This window comes from Falco peregrinus, chromosome 1 (assembly GCF_023634155.1).
Source record: "Falco peregrinus isolate bFalPer1 chromosome 1, bFalPer1.pri, whole genome shotgun sequence".
Classification (NCBI taxonomy): domain Eukaryota; kingdom Metazoa; phylum Chordata; class Aves; order Falconiformes; family Falconidae; genus Falco; species Falco peregrinus.
Window position 1 is genome coordinate 28,530,073 of NC_073721.1, and position 27,077 is coordinate 28,557,149.

General features: G+C 55.5%; 2 protein-coding genes across 10 annotated transcripts; one reads left to right on the forward strand and one right to left on the reverse strand.

Moving 5' to 3' along the window:
* Positions 1-850: 850 nt before the first annotated feature.
* GOT1 (glutamic-oxaloacetic transaminase 1) lies at positions 851-4,692 on the forward strand. The gene is made up of 9 exons (XM_055814660.1): positions 851-1,080; positions 1,349-1,530; positions 2,109-2,232; positions 2,436-2,548; positions 2,742-2,846; positions 3,421-3,571; positions 3,706-3,871; positions 4,003-4,145; positions 4,425-4,692. Exons 1-9 carry the CDS (start codon positions 966-968, stop codon positions 4,562-4,564), a joined length of 1,239 nt encoding a protein of 412 aa, XP_055670635.1. The 5' UTR covers positions 851-965; the 3' UTR covers positions 4,565-4,692.
* Positions 4,693-6,853: 2,161 nt separating this feature from the next.
* On the reverse strand, positions 6,854-27,005 carry CNNM1 (cyclin and CBS domain divalent metal cation transport mediator 1). 9 transcript variants are annotated; one of them, XR_008746709.1, is made up of 13 exons: positions 25,373-27,005; positions 15,228-15,371; positions 14,509-14,649; positions 14,089-14,258; positions 13,796-13,895; positions 13,578-13,625; positions 10,583-10,645; positions 9,441-9,604; positions 9,055-9,232; positions 8,614-8,727; positions 8,406-8,522; positions 7,780-8,113; positions 7,489-7,626 (listed from the first exon to the last, which is right to left on the reverse strand). XR_008746709.1 is itself a non-coding variant. In XM_027788927.2 (13 exons), the coding sequence occupies exons 1-12, from the start codon at positions 26,895-26,897 to the stop codon at positions 8,034-8,036; spliced, it is 2,844 nt and encodes a 947-aa protein (XP_027644728.2). In that variant the 5' UTR covers positions 26,898-27,004; the 3' UTR covers positions 7,489-7,626; positions 7,986-8,033. The 9 variants fall into 9 exon arrangements, 8 of the variants coding, with proteins under 8 accessions (XP_055657010.1, XP_027644728.2, XP_055657019.1 ...); XM_027788927.2 differs by having other exon boundaries at positions 7,986-8,113; positions 25,373-27,004; XM_055801044.1 differs by having other exon boundaries at positions 7,497-7,904; positions 7,986-8,113.
* Positions 27,006-27,077: the final 72 nt, after the last annotated feature.

Here is a 27,077-nt window from a genome sequence, read left to right on the forward strand (position 1 = left end):
CGTGCCCGGCCGTGCGCCGGGGCCCCTGCGCTCGGGGAGGAGGGTCCCGAGCAAACGTGGCCTCAAACGCTCCCCCTGGGCCAGAGCAGGGCTCGCCTTGGCCACCGGCCAGAGGCTTTTGCTGGGAGGGGAGACACCCCCAGGTGACCCCGAGGTTTCCTCGGGGCTGGGAGGGTCTCACGGGGCCACCCCACAGCGCCTGACCTGGAGGTGGTTGGGAGTCGGGAAAGCGCCTTAAAATCCTGGGGCAGGTGCGCCGGAGGGTCCCCCCCGTGACCCTCCCGGGCGGAACCCACCCGCCTTCACAGCCGCCCTCATCCCGCACCCGGGTCACTGCACCCCGGGGACCACCCTGCACCCCGGGCGCTGCCCGCCTGGGCACGGCCCCCCGGCACCTTCCTGCACCCCCCCCAGGCCTTGCGCCCTGGCACCACCGTGCGCCCCCGGGCACGGCCCTCCCGGGGCTGCCGTGCACCCCAGCTTTGCACTGCAGGGCTGATCTGCACCCACACAATATGCTGCACCCCGGGTCACCTGCGGGGACCGTGCCGTGCCCGCCGAGCAGCGCACCCCCCGAGCAGTGCCGCAGAGCAGCGCTGCCTCGGGCACGGTACCCCGGGCGCCGCACCCCAGGGCCACCCCGCACCCCCATCACTGCAGCTCCGGGGCGGCCCCGCCGCGCGCGCAGAGCAGGGGGCGGGGCCCGGGCGGCGCCGGCCGCCAATAGGTAGCGCCTGCGTCCCCGCGCCGCTCGCGTCACCGGGCGCCGCCACCGCCGCCGCCATTGGCTGCCCGCGCTCGCCGCGGGGGGCGCCGCTGGCCGGCGCCGGGGGCGGGGCCTCCCGCTGCTCGCTGATTGGCGGCGGCCCGCGGCGGCCCTGCACGCCGGTGAAGGTGAGCGTCTCCTCCAGGCACCGCGCGCTGCCCGGAGCGCAGCGCAGCGCAGCGGAGGGGGCTGCGCCGCCATGGCTGCCTCCATCTTCACCGCCGTGCCCCGCGCCCCGCCTGTCGCCGTCTTCAAGCTCACGGCGGACTTCCGGGAGGACGGGGACGCGCGGAAGGTCAACCTGGGCGTCGGCGGTGAGTCCGCGGCCTCCCCCGGCCCGACGGGGCCCCTCCCGGCGGATAGGCCGCCCGGCGCCCTGGCGGCGGCCCCGCCACCTGCTGCAGCGGCAGGGCGGCCCCGGCGGCACCCGGGCCCTAAAGGTCACCGGGCCGCGGCGAGCGCCTGGCCGGGCAGCGGGTCACCGGTGGCCGTCAAGGTCGCGGGGGCGGCGCCGCGCCGGCCTGCCCGGCATCCTCGGCCCTGCCCCGGGCGCAGAAAGGACGGCTGTCCCTCTCCTCGCAGCCTACCGCACGGACGAGGGGCAGCCATGGGTCCTGCCGGTGGTGAAGAAGGTGGAGCAGATGATCGCCAATGACCACAGCCTGAACCACGAGTACCTGCCCATCCTGGGCCTGCCCGAGTTCCGGGCCCACGCCTCCCGCATCGCCCTGGGTGACGACAGCCCCGCCATCAAGGAGAACCGGGTAGGTGGTGGACAGGGAGCGGGGCCACTTCTTTCCCCGGGCTGCTGGTAACCCTGGGGAGTCTTCAGCAGACAGGGCAGGAGGGCACAGACATGTGGTGTAACTGCGGTTTGGCAGGATTTGGGGTTTCCTCTGATGTGGTCTTGACTGGCTGTAGGTTACTTGGTGAACCCACGTACCTCAAGCCGTTTGCACAAGTAGTTGTAGTTTTTGGGAAAGACTGAACATGGGCTGTGATTGGAATTACTTTTTTCTTTCATCTCCTGATGGTTGCCCCACAGGAGACTGAAGTCGGATAATAGGCCACCTTTCCTGAAATAAGCTGCTAGCTGGGAATCTGCTCCGTGCCAAAAAGTAACAGGAATAACTGGAGTCTATTAATAACTGTAGAAAGTGTCAGGATGGGCTTGAGCACTGAAGGAGGTTGAAGACCACTGGAAGGGGTTGCTGTCCTGGCTGGGGTGACCACAGGGAGCATGTCTGGGATCTCGTCTCGCTCTTGCAAGCGCTGCTGCTCTGTGCACCCCAATAGCGAGGCTGGCCTGGGTGGACCCTGCTGGCAACTGTCTCTGTTGCAGATTGGAAGCGTTCAGTCCTTGGGCGGGACAGGGGCTCTGCGTATCGGCGCAGAGTTTCTGAGGCGGTGGTACAATGGAAACAACAACACAGCGACCCCGGTTTACATCTCTGCTCCGTCCTGGGGTGAGTGCTGTCGTCAGTGCTGCTGCTTCCTTGCAGGGAGCCCCATGTGTCAGTGGGTGAGGGAGGCATGGCTGAGCTCCTTGCCAGAGGCCTGGGCAGTGAGAGGGGGGCCTTTGTCTTGTGGATAAAAGGAGATACTCAGAATGGAGAAGGTGGCTTCCTGGAGGCGAGGCCTGCTTTTCTGAAGTGATTTCTTTCCTCAGAGAACCACAACTCTGTGTTTGTGGATGCTGGCTTTAAAGATATTAGAACCTACCGTTACTGGGATGCTGCCAAGAGGGGTCTCGATCTCCAGGGGCTGCTGGATGACATGGAGGTGAGCAGAACTGGCATGGGACAGGCTGAGCTTGGTGCTGTGCTGTCAGCAGCTGGCTGGGTTCTTGCATGCTGTGCCTGGAAACGGATCTCTGCAAAAGAGTCTGGTGGTGCCCAGAGCAGCTCAGGACCTCTCTCTGCTGCGGGTGCCCAGTCTCATCCAGGTGTGTGACCAAGACCTGCTCTCTCCTTAGAAAGCCCCAGAGTTCTCCATTTTCATCCTCCATGCCTGTGCGCACAACCCAACAGGCACAGACCCTACTCCTGACCAGTGGAAGCAGATTGCTGCTGTTATGAAGGTATGGGCTGTTGCTGGACTAAAGCAGTGCTGAGGGCACAGATAGCTCTTGAGCCAGCTGGAGCACTTGCATCCAAAATGGGCTCTAGGGAATGGCATGAGATGTGACAGGAGCTGGAAGAGTCCTGCAGGGCAGGTGTTGAAGGGAGAGGCTGACAGGATGCTGGTTGTCTGTGCTCAGAGGATAGAAACATACAAAGTTCTGCTCATGCCTCCAAGTTCTTGCTTTCAGTTTCTGTGGCATGGCTGCAGTGAGGTTTCTCATGCTGGAAAGATTATCCACAGGCACCTGCTTTTCACAGGTGCTGGATAGTAGGATATAAGGCAGTGCATCTTTTGTGCCTGTGTCCTCAAATGCAGTTTTCTCTTGCATTTGACATTTTATTGATTGATTTAGTCTTCCTATTCTTTCACCCCAGTAGAAAGAAAATAACCCAGTTTGGTGTTGCTGGACCATGTTTCCTTTGTAATCACCTGGAAGCTCAATGGTCACTTTTCCCTCCTGCAGGGACAGCGGCGGGTAAAGTGAAGGTTATGGGGACGGGGTTTCCCTCTAACACTGTTCCTCCTTGCAGCGCCGGTTCCTGTTTCCATTCTTCGATTCGGCGTACCAAGGTTTTGCTTCTGGCAGCCTGGACAAGGATGCCGGGGCTGTGCGATACTTTGTCTCCGAGGGCTTTGAGCTCTTCTGTGCACAGTCGTTTTCCAAGAACTTTGGGCTCTACAGTGAGTGTCTGGCAGTAGCCAGCCCAGTAGCATCATACCCAGACGGATGGGGCTGGCATGCTGGGGGGTGGGGAGATCTCTGCTTTGCCATGACGTGTGGGACCAATGGCTCACCTCTCTTGGCTTGTCCACAGATGAACGTGTGGGGAACCTGACTGTGGTGGGGAAGGATGCAGACAACGTGCAGCGTGTGCTTTCCCAGATGGAGAAGATTGTGCGCACTACTTGGTCCAACCCTCCTTCACAGGGAGCACGCATCGTGGCAACTACACTTTCTTCCCCACAGCTGTTTGCCGAGTGGTACGTGTTGCCAGGGCCGGTGGAAGAGGGAAAAGGTGTGGGGAAGCTGTCTCCCTGAGTGCCAGGCTTGGCTGGATGGCTCCAAACCAGTAAGCTGCCTGTCCTCATGCTCTGCTTCTTGCCTGTTGCAGGAAGGAAAATGTGAAGACGATGGCAGATCGGGTCTTGTTGATGCGGTCAGAGCTCCGGTCTCGACTGGAGTCCCTTGGGACCCCAGGCACCTGGAACCACATCACAGAGCAGATCGGCATGTTTAGCTTCACAGGGTTGAACCGTAAGTACCGAGTGGCCTGGTGAAGGGAGAATTGGGTGACCACTGCTGGGGGTGAACTGGGCTGAAGTGGTCCAGGCGGGAATCTCTTTGGGACCTCACTGAAGCCCTGGCATCACTGCCTCTGGCTAGGCAGGGATGAAGCATCAGACAGTGTTTTAGTGGCCAGTGCTTGGAAGTTTTCTGCCTGGTGTGAAAGATTCAAGCAGCCCTGACTGGTTCTTTGGGCTTTTCTGAGCTGTGGGATCACTGTTGTGACCTGATGTCCAATTGTTTCCCCAGCTAAGCAGGTGGAGTACATGATCAAGGAAAAACACATCTACCTGATGGCTAGTGGGCGCATCAACATGTGTGGCCTGACTACCAAGAACCTGGACTATGTGGCCAAGTCCATCCACGAAGCTGTCACAAAAGTCCAATGAAGCACATGAACAACCAAACTTACATGAAGTCACCAAAGCTGTAGTGTGTAGTCCATGTTTCTTCCTGCTCATGGCTTGCCTTGTCCCACACCTTTTGAGGTTTAATAAAGATGGGAGCAGTAGCTCAATCAGGGATAATCATCTTTTGACCTTTTTGAAGTACCCCTTGCAATATGGTAGGCCAGTGCCCCCAGGAGGGTGGGGGCAGCTTGAGCCACCTTGACTCTTTTTGACTGACAGCAGCCTGGTCTTCAGGCACTTAGAGCTGCATCTTTAGCACGTCCAAATCAAATCCATGTAACTGATCAGTTTGATCTAGGTGAAGTGCGGTGCCAGTGCAATGCGCTGTGGGTAACAGCCCAGTCAGCTGGGATCTCATATGGCTTGTGAACTAATGTCACTCAGTAGTATTTTGGGGAGGGGTGAAGCTGTTGCTGGCTCTGCCCTGCACCCCCCCCTTCCTTCACAGCCCCTGCCCCCCCCCCCCCCAAGTTCTGAGCCTTACACGAGCAAACATTCGTAATTGTGATGATTGCTTCTTTGTGTTGCTGACAGAAAATTAAACCTCCATCTCTGAACACTACCCCTGCCTTGTGTGGTGTTGTACCTTCAAGCTGTGCTAACCTCTTCCCAGGCTGAGGTTACAGCCTCAGCATCCTGGTTTGTCCACCGGGTCTTACTCAAAAGTTTGTTTCAAGGCTTTCCCTTTCTCCTTCGCGGTGTGTTCCATCTGTGATGATCACAATTGCTACTAATGGGGCACGGTGGTGTTGGGAGAGTGTAGCCGAGAGCTCCCTGTGACTCTACATGAAGCTGACCATGTCTGTCTTGTGTTCCTCTTTCTGCCCCCCTGCCTTGTGCTGTCCAACTTGTCCTGTCCCTCTGTCTGTGCTTGCTTTCTGGATAATCGTGTGTTACCTAGCCATCTGGCCACCTCTCCCTGGCCCAGAGCTCGTGGCCTGCTGCTTACATGTCAAAAAGCAGATCTTTCCTGTTCCTCCTTCTCACCAGGCTCCTGGTGAACCACCACCTACTTCCCCTGGATTCAGCAGGGCCTGACAGCAATAGCCTGTGTTTCTGGCACTGAAGAAGAGCTGGGACCATCTGCTTCTGCTCTCTGCAGTCACTGCAGATCTATTTGTGAGCTGATATTACTACCTTGACAGAACAACCTCCTGCCAAGGTTTTTCGTGAATAAAGGGAAACAGCCTCTTTCCTTGGGTCAGTTAGTAATGGTCGCTGTTGCCCTGATGGATTTTTTGCTTGTGCTGCAGCTTGGACAGTAAAAGCAAAAAGGGTGCCTTGTTCCCTTGCTGTGTTTACCAAGAAGCTGTGCACAGGGCTTCTTGTTTGTCCTTTTCAGATTAGTGTTCATGTCACTTAAAAGAGTGAGCCAGAGGCAGCCTTTCCTCTCTGCAGATGGGGAGCTTTCCATCTTGGTGTCCATCCACAGCTGGGATAATGGGGTAGTGGTTAAAGGGTGATTTCTAGGGGTGATCTCATGAGAAGGAGTTGGAGGAACCAACTCTGCTTTTGTTATTTCTGACATCTGCTTATGCTTCTGTCCTTACAGACCTGTAGGTATGCAGCCTGGCCCACCCCACATGTGATCTGTACCAGTGCTTTGCTAGCCTTACCAGCCTTGTTTTTCCTAATGAGTGACCTAAATTTCTTCCTTTCTGTGGTGTAAGCTCATTACCCATTATCCCATTTACCATGGCAACAGAGAACAGATTATTCCTTTCCTCTCTGCAGCAGCTTTTTATGGTTTTGAAAACTTCCTCTCTCCCTTTCACATCCTTCATGAGTTAATCGTAAGTGACCCTGTTTCCTTCAGCCTTTGGGGTAAGTTGTTTTCCAGCCCTTGCTTTCCTTTGGCCTCATTTCAGTTGCTGTGTGTTTCCTTAGAAGGGCAGTGCCCAGACAGGGATGCACTTATTCCAGCTGAAGTTTTATCAGGATTGGTGGACTGTGAGATTTCTGTTGTCATCTGTCAGGCTATACTCCAGCATGTGTATCCCACTATTGTGTTTGCAGGGGCACGATTTCTTCCCCAGTCCTTGTCTGCACTGCTGAGTGCTTTCTTAGCAAGCAAGAGTTATGAGGAGCCCAGGTTCATGGGAAGAAATTGGGAAGCACTTGCTGACCTGGTCCTCGACCTGCTCCCTTCAGTGATGCTCAGTTCCATTATTCCAGCCACCTCTGGCCACAGGTACAAGAGCAGCCTAGCCTGGTGGGAGAGGTTAGCATGTCTTTCCCTACCCACATTGACACAGACAGGGGCATCGCTCAGGGAGAAATCACTTTTAATGTTAATATCCCTGTTGCGTTCGGCCTCTACAAAAACTACTGACCGGTCCGTACCAACCCAAAGGCTCGGCACAAGTCTCCCTCACGCAGGCAGCAATGTGCGGAGAGGAGGATGGTTCAATGCAGCGTGGAGCGGTCCTCCCCAGGGAGGGGGGGCTGCGCTCGGCGGTGAGCTGGGCTCCCTGCCCTGTGCCTAGCAGGGGTTCGGGAGTGCCAGGCTGTGGCAATGGTCAGCATGCACAAGGTGCTGCGAGTGTGCATGTCTCTAGGCATGGCACAAATGTGCTGGGGCCCTGAGCTGCATGTGGTGCCCCCCAAACAGCATGATCTCCTCGTGGTGGAGACTACATCTGTGCAGCACCCAGCACCGAGGGGCTCCGGGCCTCGCTGGGATGGGGATGGTAAATGATGCTAAGGGCAGTTCTGAGTCGGGCCGCCCCTCCCTGCTCTGCTGGCAGGGATGCCGTGCCAGACACGTCTCCACTTTTCCTTCTTCCACCTCTTCCTTGAGACCAGATGCTATCAAAGTGCAACTGGGCAAGGGCCCTCTGACTCCAGATAGCTGGTCCAGGCCGCCAGGGTGGTTCAGCCCTGCTGAGGGCACGTCCTTTCTCGCCTGGGGATGGGGCTCTGCACAAGTCCTGCAGGGAGGGGCGGCACGAGTGGACAGGCGGGCGGGCAGGCAGCGAGTGAGTGCAGACCTGCTGCTGTTGAACATGAGCCTCGCGGCAGGAGACCCCCATGCTGCAGACCTGGAAGACACAAGTACAGCCTGGTGCAGGTGGCCAGAACTTGCCCTTCCTGACCTGCTGTCACTCAAGCCTGCAGCACCTTTCCTAGCCAGGCTCAAGGATATTGGTGCAGACACACATTTCTAGCTGTGAAAACACAAGTCAAAGTCTCACCCTGTCTCTGACATCCATTTCTGCCCCAAGGATGGTTGGAGTCTGCTGCTACATCCTTTGACCCTGCTCCAGCCCCCAGCAACATGTGTGCTTGTGTGGGCTCCAAACGACATCATTTGGCTTTGCTGCTTGAAACTCGATTATTACAATTGAGCAACCTCCCATTTGCTGGGGAAGGAATATGGCACCAAGAGGCAAGTTCCTACCTCCAGTCTGCGTGGGCCTCCAGCACTGTGCTCCAGCCACGCTGCTGCTCAGGTAATTAACGGGGCAAGATTGGAGCTCTCCTCTGGCGTCTTCTCACCCTCCGGCGACGGCCGCTGCTTGTGCCCACCTACAGCAGCAAGGGTGCCTAGGGCTGGGGTGCTGGGGGCCAAAGGTGCTCAGGACAGGGGAGTGCATAGGGCTGGGCCAGGACCAGGCAGCTGGCTCTGCCTGAGCTAGCCCTAAGCATGGTTTTGCCATCTGCTAGGGTACTGTCAGGGAACTGGGCTACCCTTCTCAGCCCCATGCCAGCCCCATGCAGGATGTCCCCCAGGACGGGGCTGGGGAGCAGTTGACTTGGGCAGCAGGGTGCCACGACAGAGCTCTCCCCTGGGTGCTCCCTCCCTGCATCAGTCACTCACTGAGGGATCTCAGCAGCTTCCTGCCCGGCGTCTCCTCAGAGCTGCTTGGTGATGAGCTGGTCCCAGCCTCTCTGCCCGGGGACTCTGCCTCCAGGACTGGGTCGCAGCACTCCCTGTCTGCAAAAGCGCAATGTGGCTGCAGCGCCCCAGGGCACCACAGCCCTCACCACCCCAGGGTCACATGTATGTGGGTCCCAGACAGACTCACTCTGCTGCTTGCTGTTCTCCTCGTTGTCAGCCAGCTCCTCCTGGATGAAAGGGATGCCCTCCATGCGCAGGAACACCGACTCGCTGGGACTGCGCAGCCCCTCAGAGCGGCTGCCTGCAGGGACACAGGGCAGGCATGGCGGCAGGGCAGGGAGGTGCTGTGCCCTGGGGCAGGACGCAGCCGGGTGCCAGCCCAGTGCCAGGGACCCCCGGGGGATATGAGCACGTGGTGATGCAGAATTACATGCCTGCATGATTGCACCTGTGTGCACGTGCAGGCACAGAACAATGTCCACAGGAGCATGCATGCAAACACCCACGTTCCCTGGTCCACATGCAACTGCGTCTCAGCAGTGGCATACCCATCATGCCAGCCGGTCTCAGCACGGCCCCCCAGGGGCAGCACTGGCCCATGGCAGGGAAGGGATGCTGAGTAACTCACACATGGCACTGTTCCTCTCGTTCAGGAGGGCGATGGGGTCCTCCTTTGGTGTCTGTGGGGTTCCTCGCGTGGTCGAGGCCTTGGTTGAATCCCTGTCGAAGGCCTCCATGTCGGGGGACTGGGGCGAGCTGTCCATGCGGCTGGCCACCAGCGCATTGTGGTACTGCTGCCGGGTGACCTGGGCACACAGACATGCACACCCAGGTCAGTGGGCACCAAGCCCCATTGGGACCTCCTTGTGACTTGGTGGCACCAAACCTCCAGACAGGAGGAGTGCAGGATTCCCCAGCACCCACCGTGCACCCCCAGGCTCCTGGGGCACAGCAGGGCGGGAAGGTGCCTGAGCAGGGGTGGCCAGGGTGGGACAGTCCCAGCCCAGCCCGTACCTTGACAAACTGCACGTCACAGAGGATGTGCACGGAGTAGTCAGGTGTGTAGATGTTGTTGCTGCTGCTGTGGAGCTGTGTAGTGCTGCCCCCATAGTCATTGTGCTCCCGGTTGGGGGACTCAGAGCGGTTGAGCCCACTGCACCGTGATGGTGACCTGTTCACTGCGGGAGGGGACGGCAGAGAGGCAAACATTCTCAGTCATGGTGCTGCTTGGGTCCCCGGTGCCAGCGCAGGGCCAGGGTGGACCGGTCACCTCCAGCAGTAATGTCCCGTGGACACCGGAGCTGGCAGGGGACCTGCGGTGGTGCCCTCCTCAGTGCATGCTAGTGGTGAAGATCCTGTGCCATGCCAGCCCCACACAAACCAGAGGGACTGGGCTGGCAGGCACCCAACCTGGCGCAAGCAGCAGAGGTTAAAGCTGCTGCCTGCCTGTCACACCGACTGACAGCTCTCCTGCTAACACAGGCCTTCACACAGCGTTTGGCAGAAATTCTCCTGGTTGCAGCTGGTAGCCCTTAGGTGTTTACTCAACCTGCCTTGAGAGCACGCTCCTGTCCACCCTGACTCCAACAGAACAGGAGCAGAGGCTGCCATGGCAAGCTGGCCTGTCACTCACGTTGTCTGATGGCCTCTGACATGTGGCACAATGGATTTTGTCTGGTCAATGATTTATTAGGGAACAAAGGCAACTTGTTCCTTGCATAGGTGATGTCAACACCTTGCTGACTTGGCTGCTAAAATGCCCTTCTAGTACCCAGACTGCCAGAAAATAAGGGAAACAGGGCTGCGGGTAACCGTCATCAGAAGCAGCAAGTAGCAAGAAAATCCAAGTAGTGAGTGCAGGAAATTACAGAAACTGCACACCAAAGAAAGCCCAAGCTGCCCATGGCTCCCTCTTGTCCACATCCCATTCTTCCTGGGATTTGCATCCTACTGGGGAGGCTGCAGCAGGGCCGTTGTCCCTGGTCTGCCACCCTTGCTCCAACCCACGAGAGGCTACCCAGTGTGGGGTGCCATGGGTGTCCCCCTTCTGGCAATGCCCAACATGCAGGCTGGAGGGGGCTTGGTGCACCGTGCACAAGGAGCTGTAAAGAGCCGGGCACATGCAGAGGTCTCTGCCCAAAGCCATGCCCTCTTACCTGGAGAGCCAGCGAGAGAGTCCCCTCTGCTGAAGGCGAAGGTACGGGACACCGAGACAGGCACTGCAGAGAGAAGTAAGGGGGAAGGAAGGAGGGGGTGGGGAAAGGTGAGGGGCAGAGGTGGGGGTGGGAGACAGACCAAGAGGAGGCATGAGAAAAAGAATCCTGTGCCAGCAGCCCTGGGTTGAGCTCCTACTGCTGTCTCTAGCATCCCTTCCCACCCCTGCTCCGGGGGGGCACTCGGCAGCCTCAGCGACAGCAACACCGACCAGCAGGGACAGACTCAACAGGCTGCTCTGTGATGGGGTAAGAGAAGGTGAGGCTGGAGGCGACCAGCTCTTGCCAGGCCTGTCTGCACAGCCACACATCTCCCTAGAGCCACGGTGTGGGCAGAAAGCATCTTATTCCCATCTTCCCAGGCTGAGTGCTGGCACCCTGCTCCAGCCCTTCGCCAGCTACTTCCAGCAGAGGGGACTTTGTGGTCAGCTTGTGCTACCTGGGAGATGGGTGGAGGCTAAACAAAGTCACTGTGCTTGGCATCTGGGGTGATTCTGTGTGTGCAGGCAAGTGGTAGGGAGGGAATGTGCTCTGCAACAGCCCCTGACTCCACACAGCCCCACAGCTGCAGGCAAGGGCTGGCAGCAGCCCCTCGGTGTGATGCAAAGCAAAGGCATTCCTGCCAGGCTGTCTGCAGCTCTCTGCAAGGCCCCGGGGACTGTGCTGTGCGGGAACTGCAAGAAGCCAGGACCCCGCATCTGGGGCTGCCTGACCCACTGCCACAGAGAGGGCAAATCACAGGCCATTCATTCCCTTTCCACCTTTTATTGCCATGGGTTACAGCAACAGTAACAATTTCAAGGGCAGGAGCTGTCCTGCTGCCCTCCGCAGCATCCCTGGGCCATGGCACAGGAGGGGAGGGCTCCATGGGGAGCAAGGAGAGACCAACACCCCGTGAGGGATGCAGTTGTTAACACCTCCTGATGCCTCATCTTTGTCCTCACTGCTGGCAGCACCCCCTGTGAAAGCACCAGATGTGAGCTCCTGGCTGCCAGCCCCCTCCTCCAGCCACTGCCATGCCTTTCCCAGCGGCCAGCCCTCCTGCCCAGGGCCTGCTGCCCTCCCTCCAGCCACTGTGCCCACAGCACAGCTGCAATGCTCTTAGGAGCTGCCCATGTGATTAATGTTTTTAAATTGCTTCAAAGGTAAAACCCCCAGGAAATGTGCCCTGCAGCCCCCTCCTTCAGATCTCCCTGCTCCCCCCCCCAGTAACTCCTGTTCCACATCCTTCCCTGGTCAAAACCTTCTGCAAATAAAAGTCCAAGCAAAGGCATAGCACAAAGCGCTGCCCGTAACAACCTCAATCAGCTGGGAGCAAAGAACGGGTTGATAACCCCTAGCACTCACTCCCTGCTCCCACCACCCGACCCTCCGGCAGCAGGGCTGGCCGTGCCAGGTCTCTGCCACCACACGCCTGTGCCCTGGCCACCAATGTCAAAGATCACCTGGCAATAAAACAGTTGCATAACAATGGTTAATTAGTAACATAAATGCTCAAGGATTATGTCTGAATTCTCTGCTGTGACACACTACTCACACTCGTTTCTGCTGGGCTTTGCTTCAAGGAGGAAAATGCCAGCCCAGCAAGGGAGATGCCCTGTGACCTCTGCCTCCCAGCCTGCCTCCTTGCTGGCCAGGGGTGCAATGCCACACACATCCCATGGCAGGCAGAAATGGCTGGATGGCAGAAACCAACTCGTGACACAGCGTCACATGTGAGCATGGGGAGCAAAAGAGCCCTGAGTGGCAGCGTCCCGGCAGGCGGCACTGCAGATGTGTGGCTACACTGACGTGGCTCCCACTGTGGCTGGTGCCCTGCCTGTCCTGTGGGAAGCACTCACTGCCTGAGCACCAGCAAGGCCCTGGGAACAGTCACCGACAGCATGGGGGCATCAGGCCATGCAGCAACATCCTAGGGGAAATCAGCCACTTCATTGATTTCCTCTGTTCAAACTGAGCGTGCTGCGGATGCATGGGGGAGCAGGATGCGCACTGAGGGGTTAATTCAGCAGTCCAGGAGCCAGCCTTTCAAATGGAGCAAAGCAAGCAGCAAGAACTAGGCGAACCCTAGAGCTGCAAGCAGACTGGGACCCACAGGAGTGACAGTCACCTGCCCTAAGGAACTCCTCCTATTGCCTCAACAACATTGCTCCCTACACCTCCCTAAAGGTTGAACTTAGTGGGTTCTTGTATTGCTAAGCACCCAGAGCATCCTCAGCTTACCATCAGCACTGCAGATCTGACTGCAACATCTGGGGTTTGGGATGAAGGATGTGCCAGACTGGGGGTGGGCAGCGCCTCCACCTGCTTCCAAGCCACCAGGGAGTAAACATTTGCAGGGGTGAACAGCAAAGAAGCAGGGGCTCACAGTCTCCCCTAATCAAAGATCCCTCTTAACTCCTGCAAGCAGGGGACTGGGGCATCTACTTTTAACTCAGCTAACCACCACATGTGAGCAGTTCACAGGCAAACTGACCCAGCTCTGCAATTCCCAAGCGGCCCTTGCTGCCCTGGCATGGACCCACATTACAGCTTGTGCTCCAGGGTTCAGGAAGGCAAATGAGTCCAGAGGTGTTACACTGAGAACTAGATGCACCGTGTCAGAAGCTGCAGGGTTTACTGGTCCCGTCAGCATGGGCATGCTGCTACCTGTGGGCAGTACCCCTTGCAGTGCCAGCCATGCTGGGATCCACCCACAGGGATCCAGCGTATGGCTGAAACTTCAAAGACACCTCAAAGAGACCTCAAAGGGACCTCAGAGTTCCTCTGTGGGGACCTAGCTGCATCAGCCCCTCAGCATGCTGCTTCTCCCCCAAGCTTTTCAAAAGGGATGATCTTGGCACAGAGCTGCTCTGCGTGGTATGCAAACCCACCCCTCCAGCCAGCTGGTGCCACGCAGGAGAGGTTTTAGAGCCCCAGCCTGACCCAAAATACTTACATAGGAAGGAGGATCCAGCCAGGCTCCCCACTTTTCGCACGTCATTATCTGAAACAACAGCTGGAGGTGTAGGAATCACAGAGGAAGGGTTCCTGCCTGCCCCACACCCTGCAGCAGGGCCACCCCACAGCCAGCCCCCTCTGGCCACCAGCTGGCTTAGCCCCTGTGGAGGCTGCCAGAGCAAAGGCAGGGCCAGAGGGAGCCCACAGAGCACCTACCTGAGGAGACGACAGCCATAATGGCAGGGACCCCATAGTAGGTGAATGCCCCGTTCTCAAACCGCAGCCCTTCCTTGCCAACTTCCACCTCTACCTTTCCCTGGAAGGAGAAGGAAAACCTGCTCCGACAGGCTCCCCATGCTCCTGGCCACCAACCCACCCAGGGCTGCAGGGACACCCACCACCCCATATGAGAAGACCAGCACCTTTGCTGGCAGAAGCAGCCCAGAGCAAGGCAGTGAGGAGAGATGGGCCACCCCCTGCCACCCTCCGCCCGCCGCTGCCCCAGGCACCTGCAGGATGAGGACAAAGTAGTCAACGGGGCGGTTGCGCTGGTAGAGGTAGTGCTCTGCAGCCTTCTTGTTCTTTCGGTCATACTTGAGCTCCTGGATGACATTGGGGTGTTTCAGCAGCCGCAGCAGGATCTTCTCAGAGAGGTAGGGGGTCTTGAAAGGCTCCACTTCTAGGGGGGAGGCAACACACTTGCTCAACAGGGCTGGGGCTGCTGGGAACCCCTTGTCCTCTGAGCTGCATGGCCCCCCTCCCTGCAGCCTCCGCAGCGTCAGGGGGAGCAGTGGGATGCATGGGATGGGAGTCCAGACAGGGGGAAACTGCTCACTGGTGGGCAGCTGGACCCAGCAGTGGCTCAGGGATGCCCTGTGGTGCTGGTGCTGCTGCAGGGAGGTGCAGGGCTTGCACAAAGGCGAGGGTACCTGTTGCCATGAACCGATGGGTAGCCAGGAGCAGCTGCGGGGAGATCTTCACCTTCATCTCGCTGTCTGAGAGCCTGAAGATGGAGAAGTCCTGGGGCTTTCGTCCTCGGTGGGGCACTCGCTCCTTCTTCCGATTGTCCGCTGTGGGGCAGAGAGCAGAGTGGTTGCCCATCGGCAGCAGCCACAAAGCCACTGCAGCTGCAGGGCCCCATACTACATGTACACACATATGGAAAAGCACATCTTGCTGCACCCTATGGCAGGGCTGCTGTGGAGCAGCAGCCGGAGCAGCGGCGCACACAGAACATGCTGTGCATCACAGCCTTGGGAGCAGCTCCCTGGGGAGGGAGCAGGGTGGTGAAACACGCTTCCTTCTCAGGAACAAGTCCTGGGTTACCCTGGCTGGATGGATCACTTGGAGCTGGAAAGAAGCTTGGGAACCACCCATGGGCACTTAATACCCAACACATGTGTCCCTGAGTCAAGCCCTGCCCAGCCACTGGCTGCTGAAGCTGGTGCTTCTCTGTCGTCAGCATTCAAGCCTCCCTGACATCTGACTAGCATCTCTCCATCATTCTTGTCTTTCCCACCATGACTGTGAATTTCTCTGGGGAGGGACCACAATTTGCTCTGGCCTGTTTCCTACCCACATGTCTGTCTGTCTGTGCGGGCTCCCACCCTGGCTCCTGCAACCGCAGTAGCTGCTCTGGGACACTAACTGTACAGATCCGTCTCATCCAGGATCTCGGACTTGATGATCTCCTCAATGACATCCTCCAGGGTGACAATGCCCATCACCTCGTAGAACGGGTCTCCTTCCCCTTCATTGTTCACCCGCTGCACGATGGCCAGGTGGGACTTTCCTGCAGGGGGAGAGCAGAGCAGTAGTGAGACCTCACCCCTGGTGAGAGGGGTCCCCAGCACGGTGGGCTGGCAGGAGGACAGGGCTCGGTGAGAGGCACAGATCGCAGCCAAACCTCAGAAGCAGCCACTTCACCCCAACCCACCCCAACCACACTAACTGAAGGAGAAGGGCTGGACACAAAGCCCAGCCTAACAGGGCTGCTACTCTCCAGACCATTTCTAGGTGTCACAGGGCTCTTTTTTGGGGCCACTCGCTTTCTCTACCCAGGCAATTTGCTGCCAGTCACTCTGTTTAGCTCCTCAACAGCCTCCTGTGCAGGAATGAAATGCACATTACAGCAGCTGATTCTTGCTTACCCTCAGCTTCAGTGGCATGAGACAACTCTAACAGAGCAATGAGACGGCGTCCTCCAACACAGAAATGTGAGTGTGTCCTTGGGCTCTACTGGTTTCCCTCATCCTCCTGGTGTTTTCACATTCTGTTGTTAATTAACTTTCCTATCAAATTGCCAAGAACAGCTCCCCCACATCTTTCTATCCACCGCTGTCTGGACTGATCCTAAAGCTTTTCTTAAAATACAGCCAAAACCTCCAGCTCCTCAGAGAAGCAGCTGGTTTTAATGCAGAAATGCGTATGTTTGTTTGCAGTTTTCAGCCCACTCCTGCAGAACTCTTGGGTGAACCATCTGGGCAGAGGCTGAACACTTTTCAGGCCATCAACTTGTACCGGAATGTATTCTCCAAACCCTGCCTCTGACAGCACCTCCTCTCTGTTACCTTAAACAAGCAGACTGGGACCAGGACCTTCGGCTGCAATAATGGTGACATTCCTGCTTGGCAGCTGCAGTGTTCCTCATCACAGTTTCAGCTTCCTTACTTGCCCCCAGTAAGCTGGCAGCTCTACTGACACATTCTCAGGCTTCTTGCTTTTGGCATACTTGAAATATTGGTATTTATTTTTGCATGTCCAGATTTCTGCAAGCTGTTTTGACTTCTTCAACTTCTCTTTTCCTTTATTGTCTGCTCTGATTTATGCTCCTGCTCAGAAGCTTGACCAGAACCCAACTTCCAAGCCACAAACAACTTCTGGGTTTCCAGCTCAAACGCATGCTTGGAGCTGCCAATGAACAGCACTGGTTTTCTTACTGCTCCTGTAGCTCCTGCACTGCTCAGCAGCACACACAGGTTCAGAACCTCTAGTTTTACTTAAAACATTACAAACGTCCTTCGTTGGCACCACAGCCAACAACTTCCTCTCCCTCTGTTTGCTCCACATCCCTGGGGTCTCATGTCGCAATGCCTGCACAAGCCCAACTGTACTGTGGGCACTGCAGGGACCTCCAGAAAGCTATGAGCACCCTATTTTCCACACAGGCTCGGAGCTGAGCTCCATGAGCAGCAATGGTCACCTAAAAGAAGGGCAAGTCCCTCCTGCTATGCAGCTGCCTCTGCATCTGCTTCTCCCATAAATCTTCTCCAACAAACCTGCCTGCTGCTCAGGCGAGAGGATGTGAACAGTATTATGCATAAAGATGCAACAAGGGTGGGCTTCTGCTTGCTGTACAGCTTCTTCCTTGCCCACTGGCGCTTTCTGGCTCATCCCCATGGAGGGACAAGCACAACAAGGGCAGCCCAGTAGTCCCACCAATTGTGTCTTGCTGGGGACCACACGACCTTCAAATAACTCTGCCCTGGATCTGAGACGAGCAAATGACATTTCTCAGCCACAGATCTGCACTATACATTTCTCACAGCAAAGCTTGGGCATTTTCCACAGTATAAATTCCCTCCTCCTCATACCAAGCTTTTATTGCAAGATTTCAGAAAGCAGCTCGCTGCCTCCCACGCCTACAGAATTAGAAACAAGAACATAACATTGCAGCAAGTAACACTAAGATGCACTTTAAGAAACCAAATCAATAGCCTTGGGGCATTGAAAATTCAGCATGTTCTTTGGACTGGGCTGTTTCACTCCTTTCATACACGGGTTTGTGCATCTTGTCTGTTCAGTGGGTAATAAAGCAACATAACTTGAGACTTAAAAAGAAAAAAGCAGCAGTGTTGGCTGCAAGACAGCAGCAACAGCTATGTTTCGTCTTAGCAAAGTCCAGCTTTAGAAAATGTCTCCTTTGCCAAACCCTGCTCCCAAACACTGGGGCCATCTGGTCTCCTACAAGTCCTCGGGTGAGCAAGGAGAGGGGAGAAGTTATTTCTTTTGGCCGAAACCTTGTTGTTAATGACATTTACATGCAACCCAAAACCACCAAGCCCTTACAAAAAGCTTAGGTGCTACTTAAAGACAGTCAGAGAGTAATGGAGGCAATCCTTTTTTTGGCCAAACACCTACATTGACACTGTAATTTACTTTAGAGCAGCCTCAGAGAAATGTGATTCCAGCTCCACATTCACGTAGCAGCAAATGAGATTATTTAGAAATAACCCAGCACCATTAGCCTGGGAGGAGACCCACAGTTTCGCTGCACTGGGGGCAGAGCCAGAAGGGTTGTTACAGCACTCAAGAGTTCTTTATTTTCACAGAAAATAAACACTTCTAGCCATGCTATAAACCCCCCGGTTTTGGTTTCCAGACAAACACCCATGTTAGAGACGGAGCAGGTACCCAGCAATGGAAAACTGTTGCAATTCATGTGGTTGCTCCATGCCAAATGAGCTGATCCCAGCCCCCACCCAGGCAGCTGATACCCGTATCATAAAAAGCTCCGCCCCCCCCCCTCCCAGCACTTGTAAATGACCACTGCTTCCAGCTGGCCCCCACTGGGAGAGGGCTGACTTGCCCCAATTCCCCATCTGAGGGACCAGAGATCATCTGCAAAGTCCTGCCCCCTGTCCTGACTGGGTCCTGTATCTCCTCCCATCAGTTTCTTAATAGTCCTTGTAAATTTGGCAGTAAGGGTGGTGGGTATTTGCAGGTGCCCTGGCTGTATGGTCATGGCTTGCTCCCTCCACCTTGGGCTGGGGATGCTGCCAAGCTCAGCTGTATCCCCCTGCCTGGCGCTAGGAGTTCCTACGCTTCCACAGGAGGAAAAGCACTGGCTTTTGGAGCATGTGCAAGGGCAGAAGATGGGTAATTTTAGGAGGTGGAAGCACCAATGTCCAAGGGGGATGGGGGGTGGCACAGGGACAGACCTGGGGATGCCAGAGGGGTCACATTCTCTTCTGCAGTTGTCACCTTGTAGTTCTGCATCAGTGGGAGTACAACAGAGGGAGATAAATCATTTAAACCCCCAAACTTGATCTAAAGCAGCTTTAAGATCTGTAAAACTGATTCCAAAAACCACACTATTGTAACTGTTGCTTGATAGCTTAAATGAAATGAATTATAAGGGTGATCTGCTTCCCCACTAGCAAGCTGTCACATGTGGATTTTACAGGGCTATCGCTGATGCAGGAAAGTGCAGTGAAACACATGAGAATCAAAGCCTTTGTTTGGCAAATGCTAGAATAAATGGGCAATTAACTTTACTCCTGCAAATAGCTCCACTGGCCTCTGCAGGGCTGTTCTCGCACAGGAAGTCTATAGGTGATTAAGTGTCTGCTCAGCATGGGCTACAACTGTACTAAATTCTTTATGAGCTGCATGAAATCTGCTCTTTTCAAATAACAGCTTCAGTGGAAAGTTAATGCCTCAAAATGTTAAATTACAGAGCTAATATAAACAGCTGAGAGCCTCCGCATAGAGCAAACATCTGAACAGGTATCTAAAGCTTTTATGCCTTTTTTTAGGAGCCTTGTTTTTCATAGGAACCTAAATGACCTTGGGCTTCACCGATCCACCTCAGACCGTCCTCCCCAATGGGAGAACAAGGTCTGAACACATGGAAATGTCTTTACTTGTGGGAAAGAAAATGCTGTTGGCTGCAAATATAGCCCAGACTACTTCCTTAACATCTTTTTATATAGGTGCTCTGCCAGAGGAATGTTAAGAGATGCTTTAGCCTTGTCTCTCGTTCCATGGGATGAGTGTTCTCAGCATGAAATTAATTTTCATAAATTTTATGGTAAGAGCTAAAGCTGTTCTAGGAGATCAAAGGTACAGGCACAAGCCATGAACCATTTACAGCTAAAAAATGGAAGGAAAAGAAAAAAAACTAATTGGTAAATAAGGTTGATTCATGAAACAATCATGATGTAACTTAAATCTGTTTTCTGTGTGCTTTTCACCAGAGCTTTTTTCTGAGCCAGGGTCTGCCAGCATCTCCCGGCCCCTTGCAGACCTGCATCTGAAGTAAGTGGGGACCCTGATTTGAACTTCTTAAACTGGAAATTTGTGTGTGAGTGGGCTCTTGTGTTACCATGACTCTGCACCAACGGTGAAGCCACACACCTGAGGAGCTGCACCTAGAGACAATCCACATCTACACCTAAACAGGGGGAAATAACCAAGAGGGGTGTGGGGGCAACCAGCTCTATGGGAATCACAGCTATGCAAAGGGAAAACTGTAAATTCTAATCTAATCCAGGCCTTCCTCAGAGGTAAGAACTTCATCTGCTTACACCTTTCTCTAGCAGAGTACAAAAGCCCTTCTTGTACTCTGCTTTGGTGCTTTTCCTATTCCTAAGAAAACTGGGGAAAAGATGGAATTTTTGGAATAGCCAGTGTATTACCACTGACAAAACAGATCAGGAGGGTAAAGGGGAGATCAGAGGGGACATGGAGTCTCATCTTCCATCTGCTGTACAACAGGGTTCTGACCTCCTGGGTACAGCCCCACCTGCTCACAAATGGTGGGTCCCCTTGCATGTTACCTGGAGCCTACAAAAGCCTACAAGGATGCCGAGGCTTTCTCAAGCTAAAAAAAAACAACTGCTAAAGAGCCAATGTAAAACAATTTTCATTGGTGTCTGTAGCATAGGCCACTTTACTCTTTCTCACAGCTCAGCCTGAAGGTGCCTTTGACGGTTCTCAAGAGGGAGATGGGTGGCTGGGTGCCCTCTTCCCTGAGGACACGGTTCTCCTCTTTGTGGAACACCTCGCCCAAAGCAGGCCTGCTCCTGGGCTTGCTGGGGTGGGGTAAAGCAGCTCGGGGTCTGCACAGTTTGAGGGGGAAAGCAAACTACAGTTTCAGGCAGAGTTGCAGCATGACTCACTAAGCCATCTTTTGTGTATCAGCACCTCACCCACTCTCAGCCTGGCCATCACCCTTCAGGGGACATGTATGGAATAGTTCCTGGGTAACAGCTGGCTCCTCATCCCATACAACTGGCTAGGGAGGCCACTGCTTCAGCCCATCAAGGTGCCCAAGATAGCGGCTATCATGCAGAAATCTCTTGAAGGCTGATTTAAATTTCAAGCCATGCTTTCTGCTTGCAATGGACTGCAGGCTCACAAGGACAGTAAAAAAAGCAGCTGAAATGGTGCTGACCGCAGTTCCTGGCAAGTGTGAGCACCTCCTCCAGCTACGTTCAACTTGTAGAAGTCTAATAGAGGCTGTGGAGAATATTGAAAAGCAAAAACAGACCCTGGGGCAGAGCTGTCCTCCACAGGACAGGCTGTTTCCCCTGCTAAGCCAGGAGGTTTGTTTTTGGAGAATTTACTTTTAGTAACTCCTAAAAGATGCCAAACCACAGAAGGCTAATTTGAGCTCCACCTCAGCCTCTTCCCTGCTGCAGGAAAATGAACATTAAAAGCAAATTTCTACTGTTCCTCCCATAGAGGAAAAATATTTGCTGAAAGGTGCCACTGCTGTATATAGACTTCCGCAGGAAATTAGTCAACAAAATCTATAAATGAGTTGAGGAATGGGCTAAGATTATGACTTCCCAAAGGCACTAGAGAACAAGGAGGTGGACTGCACAAAAAAGCTCCCCATGAGGAGTTGTATCACAGGACTGAAGCTGCAACACGCATTGCTTTGGTTATCTTCTAGAGATGGAGGAGAAACAGGCTGTATCACCCACAGCATTTCACATTGAATGAATGCATAAACCTTCTCTTCTAGCTCCATATTCCCAAGGTGAAGTTTATCCTACTGGGACCTCATCTGCCCCTCTGCATTGCTGTAGCTTGCTAAATCTGGTGCAGTTATTTCTCTGGTGTATTAGGTACTTCCTCCTGGGAGCCTAGAATAAAGGCAGATACACTGACATGTACCAATATAAATTGCCGAGAAACTGTCTCCAAATTTTTTCACTCCTTCAGTAGTTGCAGCTTCTTTCAGGCTGCAGGTGGCATAATTACTGTACTGGTATGTATTTTCATATTTCTATAGGAGAGGGGGCACATTTTGTGTAGTGTCCTCCACTTAGCACTTCCATGTAAACACTGCACAACTATGCATGCCTTCTAGAATACCCTTGTCTAGCTTGCCTGAAAAGACGGCAAATTGGGTGTCCAGGCCTCATTATTTCTGAGTTTTGATGAGAAGACAGAAACAAAACCATCTTCCAGCACAAGTATTTCCTTCCTTCAGCTGAGTGTGTCTCATGCTGATGTAACGTTTTTCAATACAGTTTTTGCAGCTACCCTTCTCTTTTGGGCTGTGGGTTAAAGCCAAAGCTACCAGTCCCCGTCCCCTGCTGCTGTTTGCAGCCTTCTCTGGATTTTTTCCCAGTTCCCATTAGTGCCCACGATTTAACCGCCTTTCTCCAGCAATTCATGCCAAAAGAGACACCAAACGATGGCAGCAGCAGCAGGCTTGTGAAGGAGCAGATGTGAAGAGTTTGACCAGTTCTGCTGTGACGGGGCAGGGGGCAGGTTTTGCCAATCAGGAGCTCACAGCTGCTCTTGGGTGCTGTAACCACACCAGGCCGTTAGCTCCCTATCTGCTACTGCAGTGTATGCTACTATTTTCATATGATTTAAATGTTTTGGCAAGCTGATGCTACAGCAGTGCCCTTCCCCAGATCCATGGAGGATAATCCCATCTACACAGCATCCTGCTGGGAGGGAGGGGATTTGTGACTCATCTGTGGATTAAACTCAAGGCAAACATCAATGCATTTTAACAGAACTGAGCTCTGCTGAGGTTAGGTGTGAGCATACCTAGAAACCAAGGAAGGAAAACTTCCCTTCAAACCCTGCTATAAAAGACCAGGGAGGAGAAAGAAGCTGATGATCTTCATAGCTAGGACAGCATGATGAGAGAAAAGAAATCCATCAGGTAAACAAGGATAACAGTGTGATAACGGTGAGTAGGAGGAGAGACATAAAGGGAAAGTGCTGCCGGAGGTGTGAGCAAGAGTCCCGGAGTGCTGTATTTAATCATCCCTTGACATTTTCAGTAAGAAAGAACAAATGTTTGTGTACTGTGGCAGGGAGCATTGGCAGTGAAATTGTGTGACTTACACATTATGCAAAAAAATGACATTATGGGTATAGTGGATGTGGCAGAACATTAATCATTAGTGAAACAGATCAGGAGTATACATTGCTATCCAGGAAAGAAAGATATGAAATGTGATGAGTATTCTGTATAAACACTGTAATAACAAAAAGAAAAAAAGGATACAAAACCTGTTTGAGTTAATCACAGGAGAAGGAAAAGAAAGCTGGCAAGGTTTCTCTAGAGGTTTGTCAGGGACCTACGGACCCAGAGGTGGTCATCAATGCCCATCCTTACCGGAGCCTTTAATTTCCTAGAAAGAGACTGGGCCTTATCAGTGGGAGCATTTGCTGTCCTGCGGGCACCCTGGATGTGCGACGTGATGAACGTCTTCATTAAGCACTCACTAAATCAACAAGCAATCAGGCTACTCTCTAATTAGTGGAGGTGTCACAGAAGACCTGGCCATGAAAAGCAACCTTGATTGGATCAAACAAGATACTTCACCGTAATTCAAACGGACACAGAAAAGGAGACAGTGATGAAGATTCTTAATTACAAATGGGAAATCTTTATTTTAAAAATCAAATAGTCAAGTGCTGCAATAGCAGTGGATGGGACTGAAGGCAGCTGGGCATGAATATCTGTTGCGGTGCAGGAGCCAGCATGGGAACTTGTATTTGGAACTGGGAAAAAGAGAGTTTAGGAGGGTTTGGGGCTGGGCTGGGGGGTGACTACCTGCAAACACAGGGTGCTGGGGGGCGACCAAATGCCTACAAGTAGGGGAAGATTAATCGGAAGAGGACAGCAACACTTGGGGAGATGAACATTTTGGGGAGGAGCTGGAATTGCTAAACAGCATGCTAAGTTAGATACTAAGACCAAAAGCAAGGCTTTTCATCCATGTAATTTAGAAAGCACAGAGAAATTAGGTAGAAACAGAAATAAATTTTAGGCAGAGCTCAACAGAGAGGCTGCAGCAAAACGCTCCAGAAGGCCATGAGGGCAAAGAGACGTAAAGGAAGAAGAAACTGAAGTTAAATGCCAAGAGTTTTAACAGAGCAAACTAAAGAAGGATGGATAATCTTAATTTGAGATGAGGACTAGCACGTGAAAGTATAGGGCAGGTAGCAAGGCTTGTTCATGTACCTGTCAGTTTAGGGAGCGACACACACAAAACATCTCTGTTTAAGCAGGGCAGAGAGGATGGCAAACAAAGGGCAGCGAGCTAAGCAACCACAAGTCCATTTCTATAGGTCTATTGATCCACAGGCTGTAGCAAATTTGGTGGGGGAAGTAGCTGAATACATCAAAGTAAATCAGGATAAAGTGCAGGGGAGGCTGACCAAGGAGGGCTATGCCAAAGTCCTCTGATATTCAGTAACACCGAGCGCCCTAGACAACGGAGAGGCAGCAGAGACCTCAGGTGAGCTTCAGCAATGTAGTATCACACGGGAAGCCACAGTTAAGAAGGAATTGCAAAGCACATAAGAATTAGGAAGAGGAGAGACTGATTATGTTAGAGGAGGCATCAGGGCAGGGGGAGTACTGCAGCTCATAAAGGTTGAACCCAGAGACCAATCTTAATGCTTTTGCTAACAGTCTTGGTATAAAACCCAGGAATGTGCTGATTTTGCACCGTTGGGAGTCTCCAGTAGTGGTGTGGGGCAGAGAGGGTAGGTGGTGTCTGCCATGCAGAACTCTTCTCCCCGTGATCCTGGGAGGCAGTGAGGACATGGCTGTGCATCTCCAGAGCAGATGCTGACCTGCATGTATCTGATGATCACTTTCCTGGCACACAAGAAACGTTCTATCCTACCCTCCTCCCATCTCTGAAAATGAGCACGGAGATGACTCAGGGAAAGGCTTTCTCTATATCTGGGATGGACCAGGTTGGCCTTTCTCACATGATCAGCTCTGCTTGCAGCAGAGCAGCTCCAGGCAGCCGGGAGCCAAGTGCTGTCCTCCCACATTACATAATGCAGGATGTTACCGCTGCAGCCATTTCTTAAAGACTCACTCACCACGGTATGATGTACCGAGTAACATGCAGCAAAACACAATTCCCAGTGGGGGGAGAAAACACATGCTGTGTGTATTCTCAAGGTATGGTTAATGCACTACAGGTCTCAGCATCTCTGGGGCTGCTGGCAGCTGCTGCATTATGAATACTGTCACAGCTGAAAAAAAGTACAGCTCTTTCTAAAGGTTTAGGCTTTTCTTCTTCCTTTAAACCACTTGGACAGAAATACTTTCTAGACCTGCTTCTCACTGCTAAGCTGAAAACGTCAGAGCTAAGGAACAAGATGTAATCTCCTGCCATAAACTCCTCCATGTAGAACACAGCAGCGAATGCTGCCTTGCCTGGGCAGGGGCGTGAGGCAGGCACCGTGCCCACGCTGCCAGGCCCCCCCAGAGACACCAGCCCTGCAGGACAGTCTCACCTGCTGAGGCAGCAGCCTCTGAGGCCAAAGGCTCTTACAGTCTCCATAACATCACAGGAGGCAGGACGAGCACTGCAGGCCCTCAATCTACCCAGGGGCTGTTCCACCAGGTGACACCAGGGTCATCAGCACATGCAGGGCCCAACTCCCCCCAGCATCCCTGGTACCTGCCAGGTCCTGCCAGGAGGCCATGCGGGGGTGGGCTGTGGGGGCTGCTGACCTGGGAACCACCGGGGGTGCAGAGGGGTGCAGGGGGAGCCCGGGCAGCCTCACCCTTCTTGAACTCCTCAAGCAGCGTGTCAAGGCGCGTGTCGTTGAAGACGCAGTGGAGCGGGCGGCGGTAGAAGCGGGTGACAGTCTGCAGCGGGGTGCAGTCATCGGGGTCAACGAAGGCCAGGTCCTTGACAAAGAGCAGGTCGACGATGTTGTCGCGCCGGTCGCCCTCGTAAACAGGAATGCGGGTGTAGCCAGAGCGGAGGATCTCGGAGACGGTGGCGAAGTCCAGCACGGCGTCGGCACGGAGCATGAAGCAGTCGGCCAGCGGCGTCAGCACGTCCTCCACCACCTTGGTGCGCAGCTCCAGCGCGCCCTGCACCATGGCCAACTCCTCCCGCACCAGGTCGCCGTGGGGGCCGGCGGCGCGCAGCGTCTCCAGCAGCCGCTCCCTCGTGGAGAAGACGCTGAGCTCCTGCCGCAGCGCCCAGTCCAGCACCCGGCTAAGCGGGTAGCAGAGGGGGAAGGCGGCCAGCATCAGCAGCCGGGTGAGGCACAGGGTGCGGGAGGCGATGGCCAGCCCGTGCCGCGAGCAGACCGAGTAGGGCAGCACCTCGCCGCCCAGGAAGACGGCGGCGGCGCACAGCAGCACCGGCAGCCAGGGCGCTCCCCGCGGCCCGCCGGCCGCCGCCCCGCCGCCGGGCAGCGAGGCGCAGAGCCAGCCGGCCAGCGCCGCGTTGGCCCCCGCCTGCCCCAGCAGCAGCGTGCACAGCAGGTAGGTGCCGCCGCCGCCGCGCACCGCCTGCACCCGCCGCGCCTGCTCCCGCTCGGCGGCCGAGCCGCTGTTGCGCAGGACGCGGAGCTCCAGCGGGTCCAGCGAGAGCAGCGAGAGGCGCAGCCCGCTGAACAGCGCCGACAGCCCCAGCAGCAGCAGGGCGCCCAGCGCCCGCAGCCAGCCCGCCTCGGGCAGCGGCAGCAGCCAGGCGCCCAGCGCCGGCGCGGCCGGCCGCACCCGCAGCAGGAAGCCGCCCGCCGCCCCGTGGTGCGCCCAGGCCCGCCCGTCCCAGGCGCACAGCGAGAAGAGCCGCCCGCCCGGCGCCGCCGCCGCCTCGCCCTTGCGCGGCTCCCGCACCCGCACCTCGGCCAGCGCCGAGCCCGCCGCCCCGCCCGAGCGCAGCGGCCCCACCACCTCCACGTCCGAGGCCCAGGCGCTGCGCTCCCGGCACCGCTCCGCCGGGCCCCGCGCCACCTTGCCGCCCGCCGCCGCCGGCGGAGCCGCCTCCTCGATGAAGACCAGCCGCGGCTCCCGCTCCCCCGCCGGCCCGCGGCTGCCGTTGCCCTCGGGCGGCGGCTGGAAGTAGAGGCGCAGGAGGAAGCGGCTCCCCTCCGCCGCCTGCACCGCGCCGCCCTCCAGGGACACCCGGCCCGGCGCCGTGTCCTCGGGCCGCAGCCCCAGCAGCCAGGCGGCCCCGGCCGGTGGCCGCGGCGACAGCGAGAAAAAGAGCAGCAGCACGGCGCCCCGGCTCCGGCCCCAGCCGCCGCCGCCGCCGCCGCCGCCGCGTCCCGGGCCCGCCGCCGCCGCCATGCCGCTGCGCCGGCACCGCAGCGCCCGCCCGCCGCCCCGGGACTGCAGCGGGGAGCCGGCACGGCGCGGCGCGGCGGCACACGTGGGCCGGGGGGCGGGCAGCCGACGCGCCACGTGCGACCGGGAGCCGGCCCGCGGCGCCCGGGCGGGAGGGGCCGGCGGAGCGGGGCTGCCGGGGAC